General features: G+C 41.3%; 1 protein-coding gene across 4 annotated transcripts in view; it reads right to left on the bottom strand.

The window, feature by feature from the left end:
- FGGY (FGGY carbohydrate kinase domain containing) overlaps positions 1-22,470 on the bottom strand; it is a 544,879-nt gene that overhangs the window by 494,950 nt on the left and 27,459 nt on the right. For all 4 annotated transcript variants that reach the window (XR_013487452.1, XM_020993102.2, XM_020993097.2 and 1 more), the window contains exons 2-4: positions 20,365-20,579; positions 15,552-15,663; positions 998-1,149 (exon numbers count right to left, since the gene is read on the bottom strand). Coding sequence is in view for 3 of the 4 variants with exons in the window: in XM_020993102.2 (XP_020848761.1) it covers positions 998-1,149; positions 15,552-15,663; positions 20,365-20,565 (465 nt within the window). In the remaining variant the exon portion in view is untranslated. The remainder of the gene's footprint in view (positions 1-997; positions 1,150-15,551; positions 15,664-20,364; positions 20,580-22,470) is intronic.

Genomic DNA, 22,470 nt, shown 5'->3' with positions numbered 1-22,470 from the left:
TATTGCGACAGCTCTGGATCCTAGAGTTTAGCAAAGTCACATTTCTCATCCCAACCAACCTGAGGCTAAATACAGAATCACTTTTTTTTAGCTAAAAGAGACTTTACATATGGTCTTATTACAAATTACATTTATATAATAATATCTTAGAAGCTGCAAAATGCTTTATAGACTTTACAAGTAAGTTAGCTCATTTGAGCCTCACACAGGCAATAATGGTATTAGTGTTAACATTTTATAGATAAGTTTCAGAGAGGGCAAGTCACTTGCCTATGATCATATGACCAGAAAGTGTCAGGGACAGGATTTGAAGGAAGGTCCTTCCTGGCTCCAAGCTTATCACTGTTATGTCCAATTGTCTCAACCCTTTTCCTCCCCAGCTGTCCTTTCCCTTCTATCCCTACCCCCCAACATAAATATTTCTCAGAAAAGGAAACTGAGGGTCAGAGAGATATAATAAATTGGATACAATAATAATAGGCAGAGTTGAGATCAGAATCCAAGGCTTTTGGACTCCAATATTCCTCCCAGTGCACCAAGCTGTGGGATTGTCTTCTTTTCTCCTTAGGCTGCTGGAGTAATTGAAATCTCAGCCTAGCTAGCACTTTATAGCCAGGGCATGAATCACACCAGGCACTGCTCATTAGGTAGATTCTCAGCTCTCTAGACCACCTAGAGATTTCCAAGTCTATTCAGTTTCTCAGGGACTTGAACTTTCTCACTCATCCATGTCTAATGGGAGCCATTAAACTGACATTCCCTTGTGATGCACTCCATAAAAAAAGGTTGAATTCCCTGGAAATTTGTTTTCAAGTCACCAGGAAATGCTCTGGCTAAAGAATACCAAATCATCTCAGACCCAGAAACTTGAATTCAAATGACAAAAAAAAAAAGGAATTTGAGGTTAACAGAGGCAAAGCTCTTGACTTTACTTAAAGAGGGAGCTAGGTTTGATTGCGCCACTCCCTTCTCCCAAACTCACATTCTGAGTACTCACCTCCTTGAGCCATAGAAGTTTAGGAGGCTGCATCTCCACGGACATCACCCCGCCAACAAATTTCAGAACCTGATGTCTGGTTCTGTTTATTCTCTCTACTTGACTGGCTGCACGGTGGTCCATCCACATGATGATATTTCTATTGGAGTCCCCTGATACAGAAGGAGAGACACAGAGACAATGAGAGAGAGAGAGAGAGAGAGAGAGAGAGAGAGAGAGGAGAGAAGAGAGAAGAGACAGACAGAGACAGAGAGAGAGAGAGAGAGAGAGAGAGAGAGAGAGAGAGAGAGAGAGAGAGAGAGAGAGAACAAAAAAACAGAGAGGCAAATACAGACACAGAGACAGAAAAAGACAGAGATAGAGAAAGCAATAAAATGACAGAGAAGAGACAGAAAGACTGAGGCAGAGAGACAGAAAGACAGATACAAAGAGAGGCAAAGACAGACAGAACTATAGACACACAGAGACAAATAGACAAGTCGAGACAGTGAGATACAGAAATACAGAGAAAAAGCTCAACGAAGAAAGAAAGAGAAGCAAGAAACAGCAAGAGACCCAGAGTCCTGTTCCACACAACAAGAATTTGAGCACCTGTGTTTAATCAACCAATTAACAAGCATTTAAGCCCCTGCTTTGTACCAGGGACTGTGCTAAGTGCTGGGGATTCAAAGAAAGGAAGAAAAAACAATCACCAGTCCCTGCCCTCAGGGAGTCCACACTCTAAGTGGAGAGACAGAATATATACAAATTGGTACTTGAACTATAACTTCAGAGTGGATTGAAGGTTCCCTCAGAGTAGAAGACAGAAGCAGCCATGGGAACCTGCAAAGGTTCCTGAAGAAGGTTAGATTTGAAGCTAAGACAGATAGTTAGATAGGAAGCTAAGAGTCAGAGGTTAGGAAGCAGAGAGAACATTCCAGGAAGTGGGGGCAGCCAGAGCAAAGACATGGAGACAGGATGTGGAGATCTATGTGTTCGAGGTAGAGAAAGTAATCCAGAGTGATTAGAGCATGGAGAGCATGGTGAGCACCAGTGGTGTCAAACTCAGATGGTAACAGGGGCCACCAGCCTGTGTAGTGGGGCTGACTTAATTTTAAAATGTAACACTAGCTATGTTTCATTGTCTTTTCACTTATTTGGTTAATATTTCTCAATTCCATTTTAATCTGGGTTGAGACACATTTGGGAGTGTTGTGGGCTACATGCAGCCCAAGGATGGTTTAATCTCTAGAATACATTGTAACACGAGATGCCAGGCAATATTTGAGGTAATGAGGATGCAAAGATGAAAAATAATATGGTAATTGTCCTCAAGGAGTATATACCTTAATAGGACAATTAGGACATGCACCCAAGTAGGGATGATAAAACCAAGGTCTGCTGAGGGGAAGGCAAAAGTTGGAGGAAGCAGTCAAGAGGATTCTGAAAAGAGACAGATCACCTTCAGTTGAGAGGAAGAGGAAAGTCTTTATGGGGGAGGGCACAACTGGGTCAAGACCTGAAGGACTTCAATAGATGGTAATGTAGAAGTGTATTCCAACCATATGTGATGAACTAAATGAATACCCCAGGGTGGGATGAAGCAGGATGAAGTTGACAATGTAAGTAGTAGTTGTTTGTTTATTGTTTCTCCCATTAGACTGTGAGCTCCTTGAAAGCAAGGACTGGTTTTTGCCCCTTTGTATCCTTGGCACTTAGCATAGTGCCTGGCATAGTCCATGCTTAATCAATGGTGAACCAACTGTTAGCTCAGTTGATGGGGAAAATATATTCCATGGAAATGAGTAGTGTGAAATAGAACTAATGAAGTAGACTAGAGATGTAGACTGTGAGGGCTGTGAAGACCACACTCGGGAGGTTCAGGTTCTGCTTAAAGCAGGAAAGAGCCTCAGTATCTCAGCGTTCACCAAGAACATGACATTGAGTGTTCATTCAGCTTAAAGACCTCCAGGAATGAGGATGCCGGGCAGGAAGTAGCAGTGGGGAAAGTGATCCCCTAAATGCCACGGCAGCCCAGTCAACATCTGGACAGCTCTAGTGATTAAGAACATGTTCCCAAATACCTCTCCACATCTCCCACCCCACTGCTCCTAATTTGGTCCTTTTGGCCAAGCAGGACAAGGCTAATCTCTTGTCCCCCTGACAGTCCTTGAAATAAGTGAGGACCACTATCACACCAAAGCACTCATTCTGCTAGATCACATTCATATCTACAACACTTTGTGTTCTCTTCTCCCATCTAAATATTACTAGACCCTTCTCATCTATGTGAAGCTTTCCTGGTCTCCCAGGACCTTCTTTCTGAGACTGCCTTCCATTTACCCTGCCTATATCTTGGACATGCATGGTGCTTGCATAGTCTCTCTCTCATTAGAATGTGAGTTTCTTCAGGGTAGAGTATGTTTTGGCTTTCCGTTGCCTCTCCAGTGCTTAGCACAAAGCCTCACACATGGGAAAACCTTTATGCTTATTAACTGGCTAGTTTCAACCCATGGCAGGATCTCAAGATCTTTAACCTTCCTGGTCACCCTCCTCTCCAACTCAGTTCCTAAAATGTGGTGCCCAGAATTGAATGCCATATTTTACAAGGACAGATAAAATGGAATACTCACCTCCCTTCTATAGGGCAATATGTCTCTCTCTTAATTGCTATCTAAGATTGCATTAGCTTTCTGGATGCCAAATCACAACGTAGGTGAGGATTGATGTTGTAGGCCACTAAATCTCCCAATCCCTTTTTTTCAGAAAACAAACAACTTTTCTAGCCCTATCTTGTTCTCAGATTCAAAAAACTCAACTTTACAACTGTAAAACTTCACATTTATCCAGACATCTCTGACTTGTCGGTTTCCCTCATATCCAATCGGTCACTCATCTGTGAGTCTTCTCAATACTACTCCACAAAAAATCTCATACGCATGCCTTTCTCTCACCTCCCAGAGCCACCACCCAAGGTCAGGCCCCCATTGCTTCTCACCAAGACTATTGTAATAACTTCCCCACTGGTCTCCCAGGCTCCAATCTTTCCTCATCACAATCTGTCCCTTACACAACTGCCCAGCCTACCTTCTCAAAGGCTCGACCATAGGCTATTTCCTAGCTAAAGAAACTACAGTGACTAACTCTTGTCCCTGTTAGGCATTTAGGGACTTGGTCGATCTGGCTCCAACCCTCCTATTCAGTCTTGTCACTCATTATCCCTCTTCATATACTCTTCATTGTAGTCAAGCTGACATGCTTGTGTTTCCTTACACCCAATATTCAATCTCCTTTGCACAGGCCATTTTTATCATCATCACCACCATCATCATCGCTAGCATTTATATAATTCTTTAAAGGTTTGCAAAACTCTTTAAAAATATTCTCCTACTTTCTCCTCATAACACACTCAGGAAGTAGGTCCTATTATGATGCCCATTTTACAGATAAGGAAACTGAGACTGAGAGAGAGGTTAAGTGATTTTCTCAGGGTGAATGACATAGCTAATATCTGAGGCCGGATTTGAATTCAGATGTTCCTGACTGTAGATCCAGAGCTCTATCCACTTTGCATTCTAGCTGCCTTATGCCTGGAATTCACTCCTTCCTCCTATCTGCCTTAGAATCCCTAGATTGCCTCAAATCTCACCTCCTACTTTAGGCCTTTCCTGTTGACCCAGCCACTAGTGCCTCTCTTTACTTAGAATATATTTTGTATTAACTAATTTGGGCTCACCCCAGTATTTATTTTTGTCTTTTGGTCCCAGTAACCAGTATGGTACCTGGTACTTAATAAATGTCCATTGACTAATTAATATTTGCATTGACATATTACATCTATTAGATTTCATCTTATTGAATATGACCCAGAGTTCTTGATTGTTAAGGTCTTATAACCACAAGCCATGAAGGCTTTTGAGCAGGGGAATACTGTAGTCAGATCCATTTATTAAAGAGAAAGGAGGTGAAGAGTGAGATGGGGAAGAAAAGGGAGGGGGCAGACAGGGAGAGAGAGAAAAACAGAGACAGATAGGAAAAGAGGAAAGGGAGACAGACAAGAGATGGAATAAAGACAGGGAGAGGAGGACAAGGGGAGAGAGAGAGAGAGAGAGAGAGAGAGAGAGAGAGAGAGAGAGAGAGAGAGAGAGAGAGAGAGAGAGATCCACTTCAGCTATAAATTTCCAGCTGTTAAGGAGTGTATAGCCTTTCTATAGATTTGTAAATGTCATGAGCAGTAAAAATGAAAGAATGATTAAGGGTCATAAATGCATTTTACTTAAAACTCATGTGCTGCTCGGAACATACTTGTTGGCTCTCTAATCTAGCCCCAGGGATCATTCTGAGTCTAGCCAAAGGCATTTCCTCAGCTAAAAACCATTCTACCAATATTATCAAATTCAATGACAAAAAAAACCCAACCTTTTTTCCTTCCTTAACTTTGATAGACTTAGCTCTTCTCAGCAATGCAAAGATCTAAGACATCTCCAAAAGTTTCATGATGGAAAAATGCTATCCACATTCAGAGAAAGAACTATGGAGTCTGAATACAGATCGAAGCACATTATTTGATTTCTTTTTTCTTCTGTTTTTTTTTGTTTCTTCTTTCTTATGGTTCCTCCTTTTCATTTTAATTCTTCTTTAAAACATGACTAATGTGAAAATATGTTTATTAGGAATGTATATGTAGAGCCTATATCAGATTGCACACCAACTTGGGGAGGGAGGTGTGAAGGGAGGAGGAGAAAAATTTAAAACTCAAAAGCTTGTGGAAGTGAATATTGAAAACTAAAAATAAATTAATTAATTAAAAATTGTTTTGGACAATATTAAGGGAGAAGTTAAAGTATCTGTAACGATCTGGTACCCTTATATTTGTCTTTTCAAATCATTCACACACACACACTCCCACACACACATGCAAATACATGTACACACATGCACACATATACCCACATATGCACATGTACACACATATACAACCACACATGAACATGTGCATGCACATGTACACTTACATGCACACTTGTGCACACTTGTGCACACATATGTGTCCTGCACCTGTGATTTGACAGATCAAAGAATCTGAGCATTGTCAGGGTCTTCAGCAGTCATCCAGTCTAACCCATGCCTGAAAAACACCCTTCACTCTAACCAAGCAAGCCGATATCCCCTCAGCCACTGCTTGAGGAACTCCAAGAAGGAAGGCCCCACCTCCTCTCTAGGGATTCCAGTGCCCTTTGGAAAAGTTCTAATGTAAGGGGAGCTTCCCTTGGCCTCCAGCCTAAACTGTCTTCCTTGCAACTCCCCCCCCCCCACCCCGCATGATTTCTGGTTCTGTCATTGAAGCCCAAGGCCCACGTCTTCCTTCTTTCACAGGACAGCCTTTCAGATATTTGAAGGCATTTATCCTGCCCCAGGGAATTTTCTTTTCTCCTTTTTTCCATGATTTTCCTATGTCATAAGCCCAAGGCTCTTCACCATTCTGATTGCCCTTCTCTGGACACTCTCCTATTTGGCAATTCCATTGGGTATGGGGAGATCCCCTCTACTGATACAGGCTGAGTATGGCTTTGAAATTTATAGGCTGAAATAATTGCCTGGTCCTCTGAGAGTTAAGTGATTTGCCCATGGTCACATAGCCAATGTGTCAGAAGTCACATCTGAACTCAGGTCTTCTTGACTATGAAGCCAATTCTCTACCCACTATACCACATATATCAGCTGCAGTATTTAAACAAGCTCAATTCAATCCAACAAGCATTTAAGTAGCTACTAAGTGCAGGTATTGGAGGGGGGGGGAGACTAACATGAATTAATCCCCGCCCTGAAGAACCTTTCCATTGATTACCTTCTCTATCACAAGGGGCCAAGTAAGGGACTACATGCTCTAGAACAAAGTCATCACCACACATTTGCCAAAATGTCTTACAAAATGCTTGCTGACTCAATATGGTGAGTATTGACTGGCGCCAGTCAGTCAACACTCAATAACATGCATGTAGTATTTGTTTACTATATGCCAGGCACTGCGCTAAATTCTTGGGGTATATGGATGTATCTGTCTATACATATATACACGCATATGTGCATATATTACACACACACCCCGATGGTCAATTCATTCATGCATTTACCAACCATTTATTAAGTCCCTACCTTCTATTGGATAGGCACTCTCTTGGTACCAGAGATATCAAAACAAAACAAACAAACAAACAACATCCTCTGCTCTCCAGGAGATTCCATTCTAGTTGATGGAAACTGTATGTACCAAGAGTCAGAGGCAAGATTTGAGCTTAGGACCGCCTGACTCTCATTCTCCTACTTGTTGAACCATCACATTTCTGCCACTTAAAACCTGAGAGAAAGTAAATGGTAAAACCATCGGTCATGAGTTGCTTGAGTTTCTATTTTATTTTATTACTCCTTTTTTTGACTCTTCAGAAGATAAGCCATACAGAGACAACTGTAGACCATCAAGCCTCAGCTCATTGACAGAGTGCTGAGAAGGGTAAAACACTATTCCTGTGTCCCCAAACAATGTGGAGCTTGGGCATACCTGGGCTATTCCAAGAATGGCATATTTCAACCCAAGTCAAAGACACCTTTCATGTATATGGCTACTCCACCCTAAAATGAACAAGCACAGGCCAGAACTCTTATCAGAGTTATTCTTCCCAGCTCTTTGTGATGAAGGAAAGGCATGAGAGTCCTTTAGCACAGAGGGACTCAATTGCCATGCCTAGTCAGTCATCAGCAGCCAATAAAAGTTTAAAAAGGAACAAGGGCTGATATTGGCAATTAAGCTGAGAGTCCAAGAGTCCTGTCTCTAAGATCCTTCCCTACCCTTGCAACTAAAAGCAGTGCCCAGAGCTGCCTCCAAGTGGAGTTTAAAAAAAGCACCAGATGAAGGAAAGGACATTGAACCTAGAAGCTGAAGAGCGAAAGACTGAGAGTCTAATGCCATCCCTGCTCTGAACTAGCTGTGTGACCTCAGGCAAGTCAATGAGCACTTCTGAGCTTCAGGATCCTTTATTAAAAAAGAATTGTAATGAACACAATAGCTACCTCAAAGGACAATGAATTAATGAAATAGTAAAACACAAATTGCATGTATATGTACACAAAAATACATAGATAGACATACATGCACATATACTATATGCATGTACATATGTACACAATATGGAAATAGATATAAGTATCATATATAGATATCTATAGATATATTGATTGATATACATATATGTATCCGTATATATGGGTTTGTATGTATGTGTATTATTCACATATTTATGTCTATATTTATTAATCCCTGCCTCTATTTGCATATCCATCCCCATCTGTCAACTCCAGGTCTTCTACTTTGGGGTTGATACAAAATCATCTTCTGGTCTACCTCCTTTTTGCAGAGTAGATTGATTTTTTAAACACTGACTGAAGTTTGAAAGATTAACATGTGCTATTTTGACTTATGACAGGGAGGGGACCTACGGGATGGTGGTTTCTGGAAACTGACAGTGGTGAAACAAGAAACCATCGATAAGATATGAAAATAAAAATCCAATCATTCTGTTATATACATTAGCAGAGCTCACTCTTTACAGTGTGGGTCTTTAACTTGGGTTCTGTGAACTTGTTTCTTAAAAAATATTCTGATAACTAGATTTCAATATAATTGGTTTCCTTTGGAATCTTATGCATTTTTTTTCTGCATTTGCAAATAATTCTTTGAGAAGGAAGCCAATAGGCTTCCCTAGACTGCCCAAGGGTATGCGACCCGGAAAAAGTTACAAACCCTTGGTTTACAGGAACTCAACAAGAAATCCTCTAACAATCTGAACATTCTATTTCATAGATGATCACTTACATATTTTCTAAGCAGTATGGATAAAGTTAAGAGGCAAGAAGTGGGTTTAAATCCCATGTCTGATTGATGCTGGTCATATGACCCCAGAATGTCAATTAGTACTAATAGTCAACTGAGAACATCAATTAGAAAGCAATTGCTGACCTTAATTGGTAGAGGAAGTTCCCACACGTGGAGCTCCTACAGGAAGGAAATCTTCCCACCCAAAAAGATGGTGATGAGATTCAGAGAGAAATCCCCAGCTTAACAAGGCATTGTCCTCACCCTCTTGGATTTTGCAGACTCCAAAGTTAAGAGTCTTTGCTCTTGACCTGGGTCCATGAACTATTCTTTTAAAAAATATTTTGATAACTACATTTCAATATGACCGACTTTCTTTGTAATTTTATGTATTTAAAAACATGTTTGTAAGAAGGGTTCTGCAGGCTTCACCAGCCTGCCAAAGGAGCAGCTAAGAGCCCTCGCTTTCAAAAAAGGCTAAGGATAAAGATGAGTTTCTTTATTCATTTTCTGTTCTAATTTTCTAATTGTTTTTTAGAAAAGGAAAGTAAACTTGCATTAACGATTTCCACTTTCTGGCCCCCAGATTGGAACTGTGGGTGGAAGGGGAAAGAACAATAGGGACTGGGTCAGGAATTTCCTTAGTGTGGAAAATTCTTGGGATGAGACTCTCTCTACCCTTTCAAGTCAGCATCTCCCCTCATGGAGTCTCAAAGAATTATCATGGGCATTGAGTGGTCAGATGACCCCATGCCACACTCCAAACAGAGCAGGACCGGGAGATCAAAAAAGGTAATGATTGATTGATGTAATTATATCAGCTGTTCCCTAAAAGCACGTAAAAGATCACAGAGTCAAATTCATGTCCAGAGTTGGGGTAATTCCTAGACCTATTCATGGCTGTTGCCATCTCCTTGTTTTCATGTAATCCCACAATTGACAAGTAACCCAGGAAGACAATGTCTAAACAAAAGCATAGTCACTGACCCCCCCCCATTTCTTATTTCTCTCCTGCCACTGAGACACCTCCTCTCATTCCCTCCACCCAGCGTTTCTTTAGAAGCCACTTGATCATCTGCCTCACCTCCTCCACACCTTCTTGATGCTGAAACGTTCCCTCTATACAGCCATGATGGATAGTATACCTTGGGCAGGATAGCATACCTGAACTCAGGCTCAGAGTTGGAAAGTTGAGGAAGACTCTCAGTATAGAGCACTCATTGGTACTCCATTATACATTTTGCTATGGGGAAAGGTAGCAAGAATTTTTTAAGTGCCTACTATGTGCCAGGCACTGTGCTAAGTTCTTTACAAATATTATCCCATTTTGCCCTCATAAGAACCCTGGGAGGTAGTGCTATTATTGTTCCCATTTTACAGGTGAGGAAAGTAAGACAGACAGAGATGAAGTGACTGCCCAGGTCACATAGCTAGTAGGTGTCCGAGGCAAGTCTTGAACTCAGTCTTCTGACTTTGTGGACTAGCCTGTGATCTGAACCCATATATGAAGAAATTGCTTTTCAAGTTTGAAAATGCTTACAAAGGAAATTATCAATGTCATCACTATCACTGGCACTGGCATTTATGCAGCATTTAAGATTTACAAAGTACTTTATAAATATTACTACGTTTGGATTTCACAACTGGGTGACTGGTACTATTTTTCTCCCCATTTTCAAATGAGGAAACTGAGGTTATAGAGGGTAAGTGACTTGTTCATTGTCATACAGTGTGTCTAAGGGAAAATAATAACAACAGCTAGTATCAGTATAGCATTGTGAACTTTGCAAAGCACTTTATATGTGGAAAATCATTTTATCTTCACTATAATTCTGTGAGAGAGATATTATCCCCATTTCACAAATGAGAAAACTGAGAATAACAGCAGTTAATGACTTGCCCAGAGTCCCAAAGCCAGTAAGTGTGTCTGAGGTAGGATTTGAACTCAGGTCTTCCTAACTCTCAGTCCAGCCTTCTATCCACTATACCACCTTCACAACAGCTGTCCTCAAGATCCTGTCATAGACAATCATAAGATACAAAGGGTTATGAAAGTTCTCATTTAAAGGAGAGATTCATTTTTTGCTTTGTATTGTTTCTTTCCATAGAGTAGGATGGAAGTCGTAGGTCATCTGATGAAATCTCAATGCCAGGATAAGCTTCCAAACCATGACAGCTGTCCAGAAGGAGAATGGGCCAATTTGAGAGGTAGCAGGTTTCCCATCTTTGGAGGTCTTCAAGCTGAGACTGGATGTTCTCTTGAGTATATCATAGCAGAAATTTCTTCAGTGCTTGTGCTGGCTAGATGGCTGCTAAGGTCCAGTCCAACTCTGAGATTCTGTGGTTTTGTGCATGTAGGCTCAGACAGAGGGTGGCAGTGGAAAGCACCCCCGAAAGGCCATGGGGCCATGCACATGGAAACAATCAGAGCTAATGGAGTACAGAGGGAGACTAACAGAAGGACTCCCTAAAAAATCAACTCCTAATTCCAACACAGGTTAATACATTTCAGATCAAATGTGCCTTTAATTTAATCCTGCTGAAAGGCACCCAGCCTGGGGCAGGGCCCTGACCTAAAGCTGGATGCATGTAATGCTTGGATGCATTTTAACCTTTGGGGCTGAACAAAGTTATTTCATCACTTATAATGAGGGTTTTGACCTCTTGAGCCTCTTAACGGAGGGCCTGTGCACAGGAGGCCATTCTGCACACAGATGAAGAGAAGCTATCTGGGGAGCAGAAGCTGGACCAATGGAGAGCTGCTCTTGTGTCTGGTATACCAGGTTACTGACATTTTTTCATCTGTCTCAATAGATATGCACTAATATCATCAGACAGTCTCAGGGGCAGGAGAAGGCCTAGAGATCTGATTTTTAAACAGCCTGGAAATCCTTTCTACCTTGTCCTCCCTTTTAGGAAGGGGATTAATAAGCTGGAGAGCATCCACAAAGAGCCACCAGCATGCTGATGGGCTTCAGGTTCATGTCCTATGAGGAAGAAATGGAAAGGCCTAGCTTTGTTTAGCCTGGAGAAGAAAACACTCAGGGAAGACCTGACTGATCGCTTTGAGTATTTCAACGGTTGTCGTGTTGAAAGAGGGATTTGACTTCTTTTCTTCTTGGCTGTGGAAGGCAGAATAAAGAAGGATGGGTGAAATGTGTAAAGCCACAATTTAGGCTTTGTATCAAGGAAAAAAGCTCTTAACAACTACAGGCATCCCAAAATGGAATTGGTTGCCTGGGGAAGCACTGGTTTCTTTGTCTTGGAAATTTCATTGAAGTGGTATAATGGATAGAGCACTAAGTCAGGAAGACCTGCATTCAAATCCTGCCTAGGAGATTTACTAGCTGTGTAACCCTGGGCAAGTTACTTCACCCTGTCTGCCTCAGTTTCCTCATCTGTAAAATGAACTAGAGAAGGAAATGGCAAATCACTCCAATATCTTTGCCAAGAAAACTCCAAATGGGGTAATAAAAAAGTCAGACACGACGGAAATGATTCAACAACAACTTTAAACAAAAACCAGATGGCCACTTATGTGGTTTGTTGGAGAGGGGATTTGTGTTCAGGTATGGGTGGAACTCAGTGGCCTTGGAGGTCCCTTCCAACTCTGAAATACCACAATGCCAACAATTTGATTCTTTGAAGATGGCAGTGCACCATGATTCTTCGACATGACCACTTGAGCTCTACTGAGAAGAAATACCTCCAATGAGAAAGAGCTCACTGCTGCACAAAGCATTTAGTTCCAATATTAGACAGTCTGTTGTTTGAAAGTCATCTCTCTGATAGAGCCAAAACAGTCTTCTTTCCTAATTTCTAGTTGTGAGGGGATACTCATTCTGTCTTTTTGAGCCAAGCAGACTAAGCCTGATCCCACGTCTCGGCAGCATTACGTGATCATGCATACAACAAGGATTTCTAAAAGTAGCTATCCAGGGTCACTGATTCTGAAAAGTCTCTTTGACAGAGCTTCACGCAACCACAAGCTTATGAGCAGATTGTGTGCCTGAAGTTTCATCAGGCATAGTGCCTGGCACACAGTAAATAAGAAGTGTATTATTTATTAATAATAATGAATAAATAATATTCTCAGTGCTCAATAAATCCTTTTTCATTCATTCAGGTTCGTAGAATTCTCTGCCTCCTCATTTCTGCCTCCTGGCATCCTTGGCTTGCTTCAGGTCTCAGTTAAAATCTCACCTTCTACAAGAAGCCTTTCCTGATTTCCCTCAGTGCCAAGGCCTTCACTCTGTGGGCTCTCTCTAATTTATCCTGCCTGCACCTTGTTTATACATAGTGGCCTGCATTTTGGCTCCCCTGTTGGACAGTGAGCTCTTGGGAGCCAGGACTGTTCTTACTTTTTTTCTTCTCTGTATCCTCAGCACTCAGCACAGTGCCTGGCACATAGTAGATGCTTAATAAGTACTTGTTGATGCCATTTGACTTCAAATAGAGTCAGCGTGGGGTACTATGGAGAATGTTAGACTTGGAGCCAGAGAGATCTAGATCTGACCTCAAGTCCTGTCCTCAGACACAATAGCTTTGTGACCATGAACAAGTCACAACTTCTCTGAGACTCAGTTTCCTTTTCTGTAAAATGTGGGAATTGGACTTGATAGGCTCTAAGGTCCTGTCTAGCTCAAGGACCCTATTATATGATAATTTGATCTGGAACTCAGAATATATGTTCTTCTAGGACACCTTAGCTTCTTCTTTCCCTAGAACATTTTGCCTCGAGGAAAACTTGTTTCAAACATTCTTCATCATTGACTCTCATAGAGCACAAATATAACCAGCAGCCAGGCCTGTAACTTGTTCCAAAGATCTTTCAGGAGGCCCCATCTGGAGTACTAGGGTCAGTTTAAATGCAGAATCCCATTTGGCTTTTGAAGCCTTTCATACTCTGGCTTTTCTACATTTCCAGCCTTTACAACTCTCCATGCACTCTACAATACGGTGATTTTTGTCTTTTTGCCATTCCTTGAATGAAATATCCCATCTCCCAACTCCCTTTCTTTTTCCTGGATGCCCCCTTTGGCTGGAAGGTTCTCCCTTCTTCCTTCCATTTCTGAGAATCCCCAGCTTCCTTCAAGAACCAACTCAAATCCCACTTTTTATAAGAGGCCCTTCCTGGTTCCCTTCCTGCCTTCCCCAGTAGTGCCTTTCCATTGGTATTCCTTTACATCACCTCTATTATATATCTTACATGCATATTTTGGGGGCACATTGTCCACTCATTAGAATGTTAGTTTCTTAAAGGCAATGCTTGTGTTTTTTTTTTCCTTTTCTTTGTATTTCCAGCTCTCAGCCCAGCTCCAGGCATGTAAAAGATGCTTTTTGACTGACCAAGTTCTAAGCATCCTATTTTGAGAAGGACATTGATAAAGATGGAATGTCCAGAAAGGATCAAACAGGACGGGGAGCCATAAAGATTGAGAACATAAAGGAATCAGAACATGGACTTGGGGGTGACTAAATGAGAGAAGAGAAGATCTGGAGGAGGAAGGAAGTGATGTCTGTTGTCACATAGAAGAGGGAGTAGCTTATTCTGAATGGACCGAGAAGGAAGAACAAGGACCAATGGCTTGAAGAGGAAATGGGACAGATTTAGGACAGATAACAAGAAAAGTTTCCTGACAATTAGAGCTAAGTGAAAAGGAAATGTGCTGCTTCATCAGGTAGAGGGAGGGTTTCACATCACTGGAGGTATTCAAGTACAGGCCAGATGACCATATGGAAAGAATTTCTCTTCAGGTATACGTGGTAATAGATGAACTCTGAAGTTCCTTCCAACTCTAATGAGTCACTTCCAGCTCTGTGAATGCTATAAATGATGGTAGATCCCCAGACCAGCCCCGAAGTCTATTTAACCCATAATAAGCCACTCAAGGGTCTTTATTACAATTCTTTCCCCTTGCCTTGCCATCTCACCTGTCACTGAAACCTTAGGACCACTGGGCCTTTCTAGCCACTTAGCAGCTGACCCTTCTAAATGTGTTGTTTCTCCCAATTAGAGCTAGAGATCCTTGAAAATGAGGACACACTCAATTTTCTGTTTGTATTTCCAGCCCTTAGCACAATGCTTGATACCCACAAAGCCCATAATAAATTATTTTTCATTGCTTAATTCCTCATCTCTCCATGACCACCACACACACACACACACACACACACACACACACACACACACACACACACACACACACCCCTCAGCTCTGTTTATCCAATTTCATCCTTCAAACTTCAATTCATCCTTCAAAATTCACCTCAAATGTTGTTACTTTGTGAAGCCTTCCATGATACCCCAACCAGAAACCTTTCCTCTCTGATCTGAATTAAGATTTTTTTAAATCCACAATTGATCTCCTGTATGGAGAACTCTCTTCTGAGTGCTCTAAGATATGAAATGTGTAGATAGGATACAAATCATGCCCCTTGTGGAGGGAGTAAGGAAGAGGTACTACATACACAAATAATCATGCAATATAATGCTAAAAATCATATAGAATGGGTGCTCAAGCATGTTGAAAACAAAATGCCATTTTAAGTCTAAAGGCGAACGGACCTTACCACTCACCCTGTGGGAAGGGCAGAGGTGGGATGGAATTAAGAACTGTATGCTTTAGCATCAGTATATTTGAATGTCTTATGGCGAGGTTGCAAAAAAATGCAGGAATAGATGGTGCCCATCTTCTTTTTTACCTTCCTGGTTTACTGGCAATGGCCGAAACTGCTTATCCAAGACAACCAGAGAACATGTGGCATCAAAACCAAGTCCTCGAATGCGAGCAGGATCTATTCCCTGTGCCACTTTCTGTAAAAAGAGAAAATGCAACTCAATCAGAAGGGCCTGTACCCATGACCCATAGCATACGAGTTCTGCTCAAGAATCTTTGGGGGTTTCCTTCTTCCTATCAGATAAAATGTAAAACGTCCAGCCTAAGATGTAAAGTCCTTAAGAACAAGGCTCTACTCATGCCTTTCTGGACTGATATCAAGTTACTTCCCTCCAAACACTCTATATCATGGTCAGACTAAGCTAGTTTGTGTTCTCCAAAATTGATGATCTATGACTATAATATGTTGGTAACCCTTTATCAATAAATCAAAAAGCATTTATTACTCATCTACTACCTATGAGCTTGCCCTCAACAAGCTTCCATTCTATCAGGGGAAAAAATATGTGCATGAATAAGTTTATAGCTGAAATATGCAAAATAAATACAAATAGAAATAAATTTTGATAGGGGGAATCAGGAAAGGTCTCCTGTAGTTGGTATTGAGTTGAGTTTTGGAGAAAGTGGAGGATTCTAAGAAGAAGAAATACATTCTAGGCATGGAGGACAGACTGGGAAAAGAGACCAGAGATGTGTATGCAGAACAACAGGAAGGCCAGTTTAGCTGGACCACAGGGTGGGAGAAGGGGAGTTATATATAGAAAGCCTGGAAAGGTAGATTGGGGCCAGGCTGTGAAGGGTTTTAAATAACAAAGGAAATGGCATTTGGTCCTAGAGGGCTGAAGGAACCACTTCTGAATTGATTTTTATTGATATATTTTGCTTTTATATTACCTAGATGTCACCCTCTTTGGGATTTCATCCCCATAAGGCATGGTGCCCAGAGGGCTAAATTTTATGACAAACGTTGTTTGTTAATTTGTTTTAAGAAAAAAGAAGTAGGAAGCAGCAACAAAACTGATTGAAACTTGAAAATATCTGAACATATTTGCAATTTTCCACAACCATAACTCCACCACCACCACCACTACAGAGGAGCTAACTAAGGGAGATATCTTTCATCTCTCTTCTTTGGGGCCAAGTTGGTTCTTTATGTTTTTACAAATTTCATTGTTAATTTTTACCTCTGCAGTTTATGAAGAAAGGGACTGACCTTTGTTTTAGGAACATCACTTTGGCATCTCAGTGGAAGTGGATTGTAGAGGGGAGAGCTCTGAGGCATAGACACCAATTAGGAGAAGACTTAATGGGAACCTGAACCAGGTAAGTGTCTGGGAGGGGGTGGAACGAAGGGGTAAGATTGTAGAGATGTCATGGGGATAGAAAAGACAAGGTTCATCAACTGTCATATACATGGTGTTTCCTCGCAATGGCACAATGCCTAGCAGCAAGAAGTTGGTACTTAATACATGCTTGTTGACTGATGGATCGATTTTTGTCACTTTTGTCTTTATATCCCCAGTACCTGGCACATAGTAGTAACTTAATAAATCCTCGTTGAAAATGAATGTTGACACCCAACATATCTCCAATAGCTTGTTAGTTACTGCCTTTGCATCATCTTCCATTCCTTTCTTTGTTTATGTCTGAGCAAGCAACATTTCATTGAACCATTCCTGAAACAATGAAATGAAGGAAAGAAACAAGCATTCATTAAATGCCTACTATGTGCTAGGCATAAGGCAGCTAGATGACACAGTGGATATAGTGTCAGGCCTGAAGTCAGGACAATTCATCTTTCTGAGTTCAAATCTTGTGTGACCATAGACAAGACACTTAACCATGTTTACCTCAGTTTCCTCATCTGTAAAATGAGCTGGAGAAGGAAGTGGCAAACCACTCCAGTATCTTTGCCAAGAAACCCCCAAATGGGGTCGTGAAGAATTGGATATGACTAAAATGATGGAAGCGTGACCAGCAGCACCACCACAAAAATGTGCTAGATACTCTGCTAAGTGCTTTACAAATATCATAGCGTTTGATCCTCACGACAACCTTGGGAGGGAGATGCTGTTATTATCCACATCTTACAACTGAGGAAACTGAGACAAAGCATAGTTTAAATGACTTGCCCTAGGTTACATAGCTAATAAATATCTAAGATCAAATTTGAACTCTGCTCTTCCTGACTCCAGGCCCAGCCCTCTAACTACTTATACCACTGAGCTGCCTCTATGGGGCTTCAATGGACACATTTTTCTCTCTGTAATTTGCTATTGCAACAACAAAAAATACTCTTATGAATAGTTTGTTATATATGTATGTATATATGCATGTCCATCTACACAAAGATACATATATATATATATATACATTTTATGTGTGTATTTACATATATGTATATGTCTGTGCATACATATATGTGTACATGTGTGTGTGTGGCTTTTCTTTCTCATCTTAGATTTTTGGCATATACACTCATTAGTGGAATTGATGAGTTGATAGGCATAAATGGTTTAGTCCATTCCCTGATCAAACATAACTTCTTAATAGCATGGGTGGCTTTACTCTTTGTGTTTATATCCCCATCACCCAGCGCAAGACCTGGGATATAGGAAGCATTTCATCAGTGCTTGTTTATTGATTAGCGGCCTTTCTGGATTTTCAAAACAAAAGGCTAGGGCTACATTTTGGGTACATATTGGTTCTCTCACACAGCCCTGGACAGTCTGTACTTCTGGTCAGTATGTCTGGTATATGTATCTTCACTCAGTCATTTGATAAACATTTGTTAAGCACTTACTATGTGTCAGGCATTGTGCTAAGCACTGGAGTAGACTTAAAAGAAAATTTTCTAGGAGTATTTATCCTGTCTAAAAGTACATTTGTGTTCTATTTCATCTTATCTCATTCATTAAAACATTCATTTATTATTGTATATTTAGAGGGTTTTTTTATTTTTCAGGTTTTTTTAATCATGTCTGACTCTTCATGACCCCATTTGGGATTTTCTTGGCAAAAATTTTGGGATAGTTTCATATTTCCTTCTCCAGATCATTTGACAGATGAGGAAACTGAGGCAAACAGGGTTAAGTGACTTGCTCAGGGTCACACAGCTAGTGAGTATCTGTGGCTAGATTTGAAATCCACTGTGCCACCTAGCTGCCGTAGGTTTCTGTAATTCTTTACAATGACCAAGAATGTTGCTTTGTATATTTCTAAAAAGTATTTCATTTTTCATGATGGCATATATCTGAACACATCTCTTGTTTATATCAGAGAATATACAGACCCAAAGAATTTGAAGGGACCTTGGAGACCATGTATTCTAACCTATACCTCAGCCAGAATTCCCTCCCTAGTATTTGAAGTAACACTAGAGCCTTTATTTGAAGTCCTTTGCTGAAGGGCAGCCCACTTGCTCCCATAACAGCCCCAGCTACTTTTCAACTCTCATCATTCAAAGCATTTTTTTTCTTTACAGCACACCTGTCTGTCTCCTCTTTCCTCCCTCCATTTGGGTCCTCCAGCACAGACTAAATGACAACTGGTCAGAAATGTGGTCAAGAGAACCCTGGTCAGTACCCTTCACCTCTAAGATTTTATGATTCTATTAATAAGTGGAGAAAACTCAGGGAAATAGGAAGCAGACCTAACCCGGCAAAGCAGAGATGAGGGAAAGCTAGCCCAATAGAGATGAAAGCCTATGCTTGAGCCCCACTTTTATCTAGACTAAATTGGGTGTTTTCTATTTGCTCCCCTGTGTCTCTTTTGATGAATAGTCAATGGTGACTGGTAGAAATATTAGAAAGCAAACAAGTAATAAGTTGGCCGTCACTTGGAGATGATAAAAATTAGCCATTAAAACCAAGCTATAGTTAGAGTAGACTATTTGAAAGCAGCTTTTCATCAGGGAATTACATTTTCTCCTTGACAATTTCCTTAATGGCAAAAGAGGTTATGTGCTAGAAGAACAGTAGAGACCCTAGGGTAAAGAGGAGACAATTCACACCAAAAAGAATGGAAAATGAAACAGGGAGAAGAGAGGATGAGATCGCTCCGTTACTGCCCTGCATCATTTTCCCCCAGCTCCTCAACCCCTTCCATTCTTCTCTGGGTGCTCCCGGCTGCACAGGGCTCATTAATGTTTGACAAGACTGATCAATATCTACAGAACGGCGAGTTGTCCATCTGCAAATTACCAAGCACCTCATGAATATTTAAAGAGCCAAATTCAAGCACAGAGAGCAAAGAGAAACCAGCACTTAAAAAATAAGAGTCCGTAAAGAAAAATAGAGGACAAAGGAAGCTCTTTATCCCTAGCCTTTGCAGGTTAGCAAAACAGAACAAAGAATTATTACAGAAAACCTGAAAAAGGAAGGAGAGGCAACAAGGCACCACGGACAGCACTGGAGTGGGAGTTGTGGGACCTGAGCTCATATCTTACACTGTTACTCATCACTTGTATGACACCAGGCAAGTCACTCATCCTCCCTAGGCCTCAGTTTCCCCTTCTGCAAAATGAAGTCTCTAAGATCTCTTCCAATTCTAAATCTATGATCCTATGAACCCAAGAGTGTTTCTCTCCCTCCCTAAGGAGTCCACTTCAATCTGGTGTCAACATCAATTGCCAGACAGAACTGTGAGGCATGTACTTAGGTCATGCCTAAGTTCACACAGGTAGAAGGCTGCAGATCAGGCCTTCGAGCTAATGTCCTCTGACTCCAACCCAAGCAGTCATTCTACAACATCCCAGAGGCTTTCTGGGTCATAATCCACCTGAACAAGGGTAACACTTTATCCTTTTCAACAAAGAGACCTCCAGTTCTCACCCGTACCTTTGTGACGATGCAGCACGCAGCCCAGATGTCATCAGAGGACTGTTCATGGTGGTCCACTTGAGGCTCCCACTTTTGGATGGGGTACTCTGCATAAGCAGCAAGGGTCCCCTGCTGGCTGACCAAAGCTGCCCGTGCACTGCCCGTCCCCACGTCAATGCCCACGTAGTAATTCATCTTCTCCTGCTTTCTACTGGCCATGCTTTGGGAACCTGCTGTAAGTGAGGACCAGAGATGTTCAGAGATTAAAGTAGAGTTGAGGTGACAGTGCTCCCCTTGTATTGTATCCCCAATGCACAGTGCAGTGCCTGCCACACAATCGATGCTCAATAAATGCTTCTTGATTGGATGACGTTGAGGTCTAAACTTCACAGAAGTCACCAATAAGGATTCAGTCCAAGTCCTATGCCTCCAGTCCCAGGACTCAATTCATTGCATTAGCACCGGCTGCCTCAGAGGCCCTTTGATCATCCCACATTTGAACAGTACCCCAGCCCAAAGATCTTTAAAGAGAAAACTCCTCATGTTGGGTGGTCAACAAGGCAGCCAAATACTTTATGCTGAAGAGAATTCAGCAACAGTCAAACCAATCTGATAACTGCTGGATGGCCGAGGAGATAGAAAGGTGAACTTGGGGTCAAGAACTCTGAGTTCAAATTCAGCCTCAGACACTTACTAGTTTTGTCACCCTGGGCAAGTCACTTCTATTTTTCTTAGTGTCCTCATCTGTTTAATGGGGATGATAATAGCACTTACCTTGCAGGATTGTTGTAAGGAGTAAGTTAAATGAGGATGATAATTATAAAGTGCTTAGCACAGTGGCTGCCACATAATCGATGCTATATGAGGGTTAGCTATTGTTAGGAAGATTTAGGTTTGAGTCCTGCCTCAGGCACTTACTAGCTCTGTGACCCTGAGCAATTCACTTTACAGCTCTGAGCCTCAGTTTCTTCATCTCTAAAATGGGGGTAATGACATCAATTTCACAGGGTAATTGTGAGGATCAATTGAAGTAATATGTAAAAGGCTTTGCAAACCTTAAAGCACTTTATTAATCCTGGTTGTGGTTTTTTAATTGTTATTATTTCATTTTTCTACTCACAGCTTTGGGGCTTGCTGCCTGCTCAGTTAAAGGTTGGTACATAGTAGGCATTTAATAAAAGCCTGTTAAATGACTGATTCTTTTTCAGAAGTTCAGGGTCCTTAAAGCCCTTTTCAACTTCTTGAAGGCATCCCAGCTCATTTCCCACCTCCTGTTCAATTCTGTGTCCAATACATTGTCCACCTATATTGTCCATCCCAGATGGACAAAGCAATGAAAAGCCAAATCAGTTGAATTTAACCCCAAGGGGGCTTCAATAAGGAAGTGTAGCTAATAAACCAGGACAAATTCATCTTCACTTGAAAAATAACAATTTAAAGACCATATCCTACTGCTGGGAGTAGCATCTTGGCCAAGGAAGGCCACTGTTATTTTCACTAGTTTTTCCATAATTTTCATCACTTTTCTAACATGCTTGATTTAAAGTAGCAGTGCACAAACTCTCGCTATGGCACCTGCATAGGCCTTCTGGGCTGCTACCGCCTCCTACCAACGACACCTGAATGCTCTCTCCATCAAGGACATACCAGGAAGCCTTTGGAAAGTTGGTTCAGGTTACAAATATAGCCTTAATTGCCAAAAAACTGGGAAAAAATCCAAAAAGAGGACAGTGACAAAGGAAGGACTGGGGACCTGACAGCCAGTGTTTCCTCCCTTCCAGAGCCTTCATGAGCTGCAGGGATTATGGGAAGTAGCGCATTTGAGACCTCCTTGGTATCACAGAGCTGGCCTGCTTCTCTCTGTTTCTTTTTCTATCTGTTTCTCTATTTCTGGCTGTCTATCACTGTTTCTCTGTCTCTGTCTGTCTGTCTGTCTGTCTGTCTGTCTGTCTGTCTCTCTCTCTCTCTCTCTCTCTCTATATATATATATATATATATATATATGTATATATATATATACATATATATACGTATATATATGTATATGTATATATAGGCATCTAGATATCAATCTATGTTTCTGTCCCACTATTTCTCTCTCTCTCTCTCTCTCTCTCTCTCTCT

This window comes from Phascolarctos cinereus, unplaced genomic scaffold (genome assembly GCF_003287225.1).
Source record: "Phascolarctos cinereus isolate Bilbo 61053 unplaced genomic scaffold, phaCin_HiC Scaffold_5;HRSCAF=322, whole genome shotgun sequence".
NCBI lineage: Eukaryota > Metazoa > Chordata > Mammalia > Diprotodontia > Phascolarctidae > Phascolarctos > Phascolarctos cinereus.
Note: the sequence above shows the minus strand (reverse complement) of the source record. Positions and strands in the feature narration are given on the sequence as shown.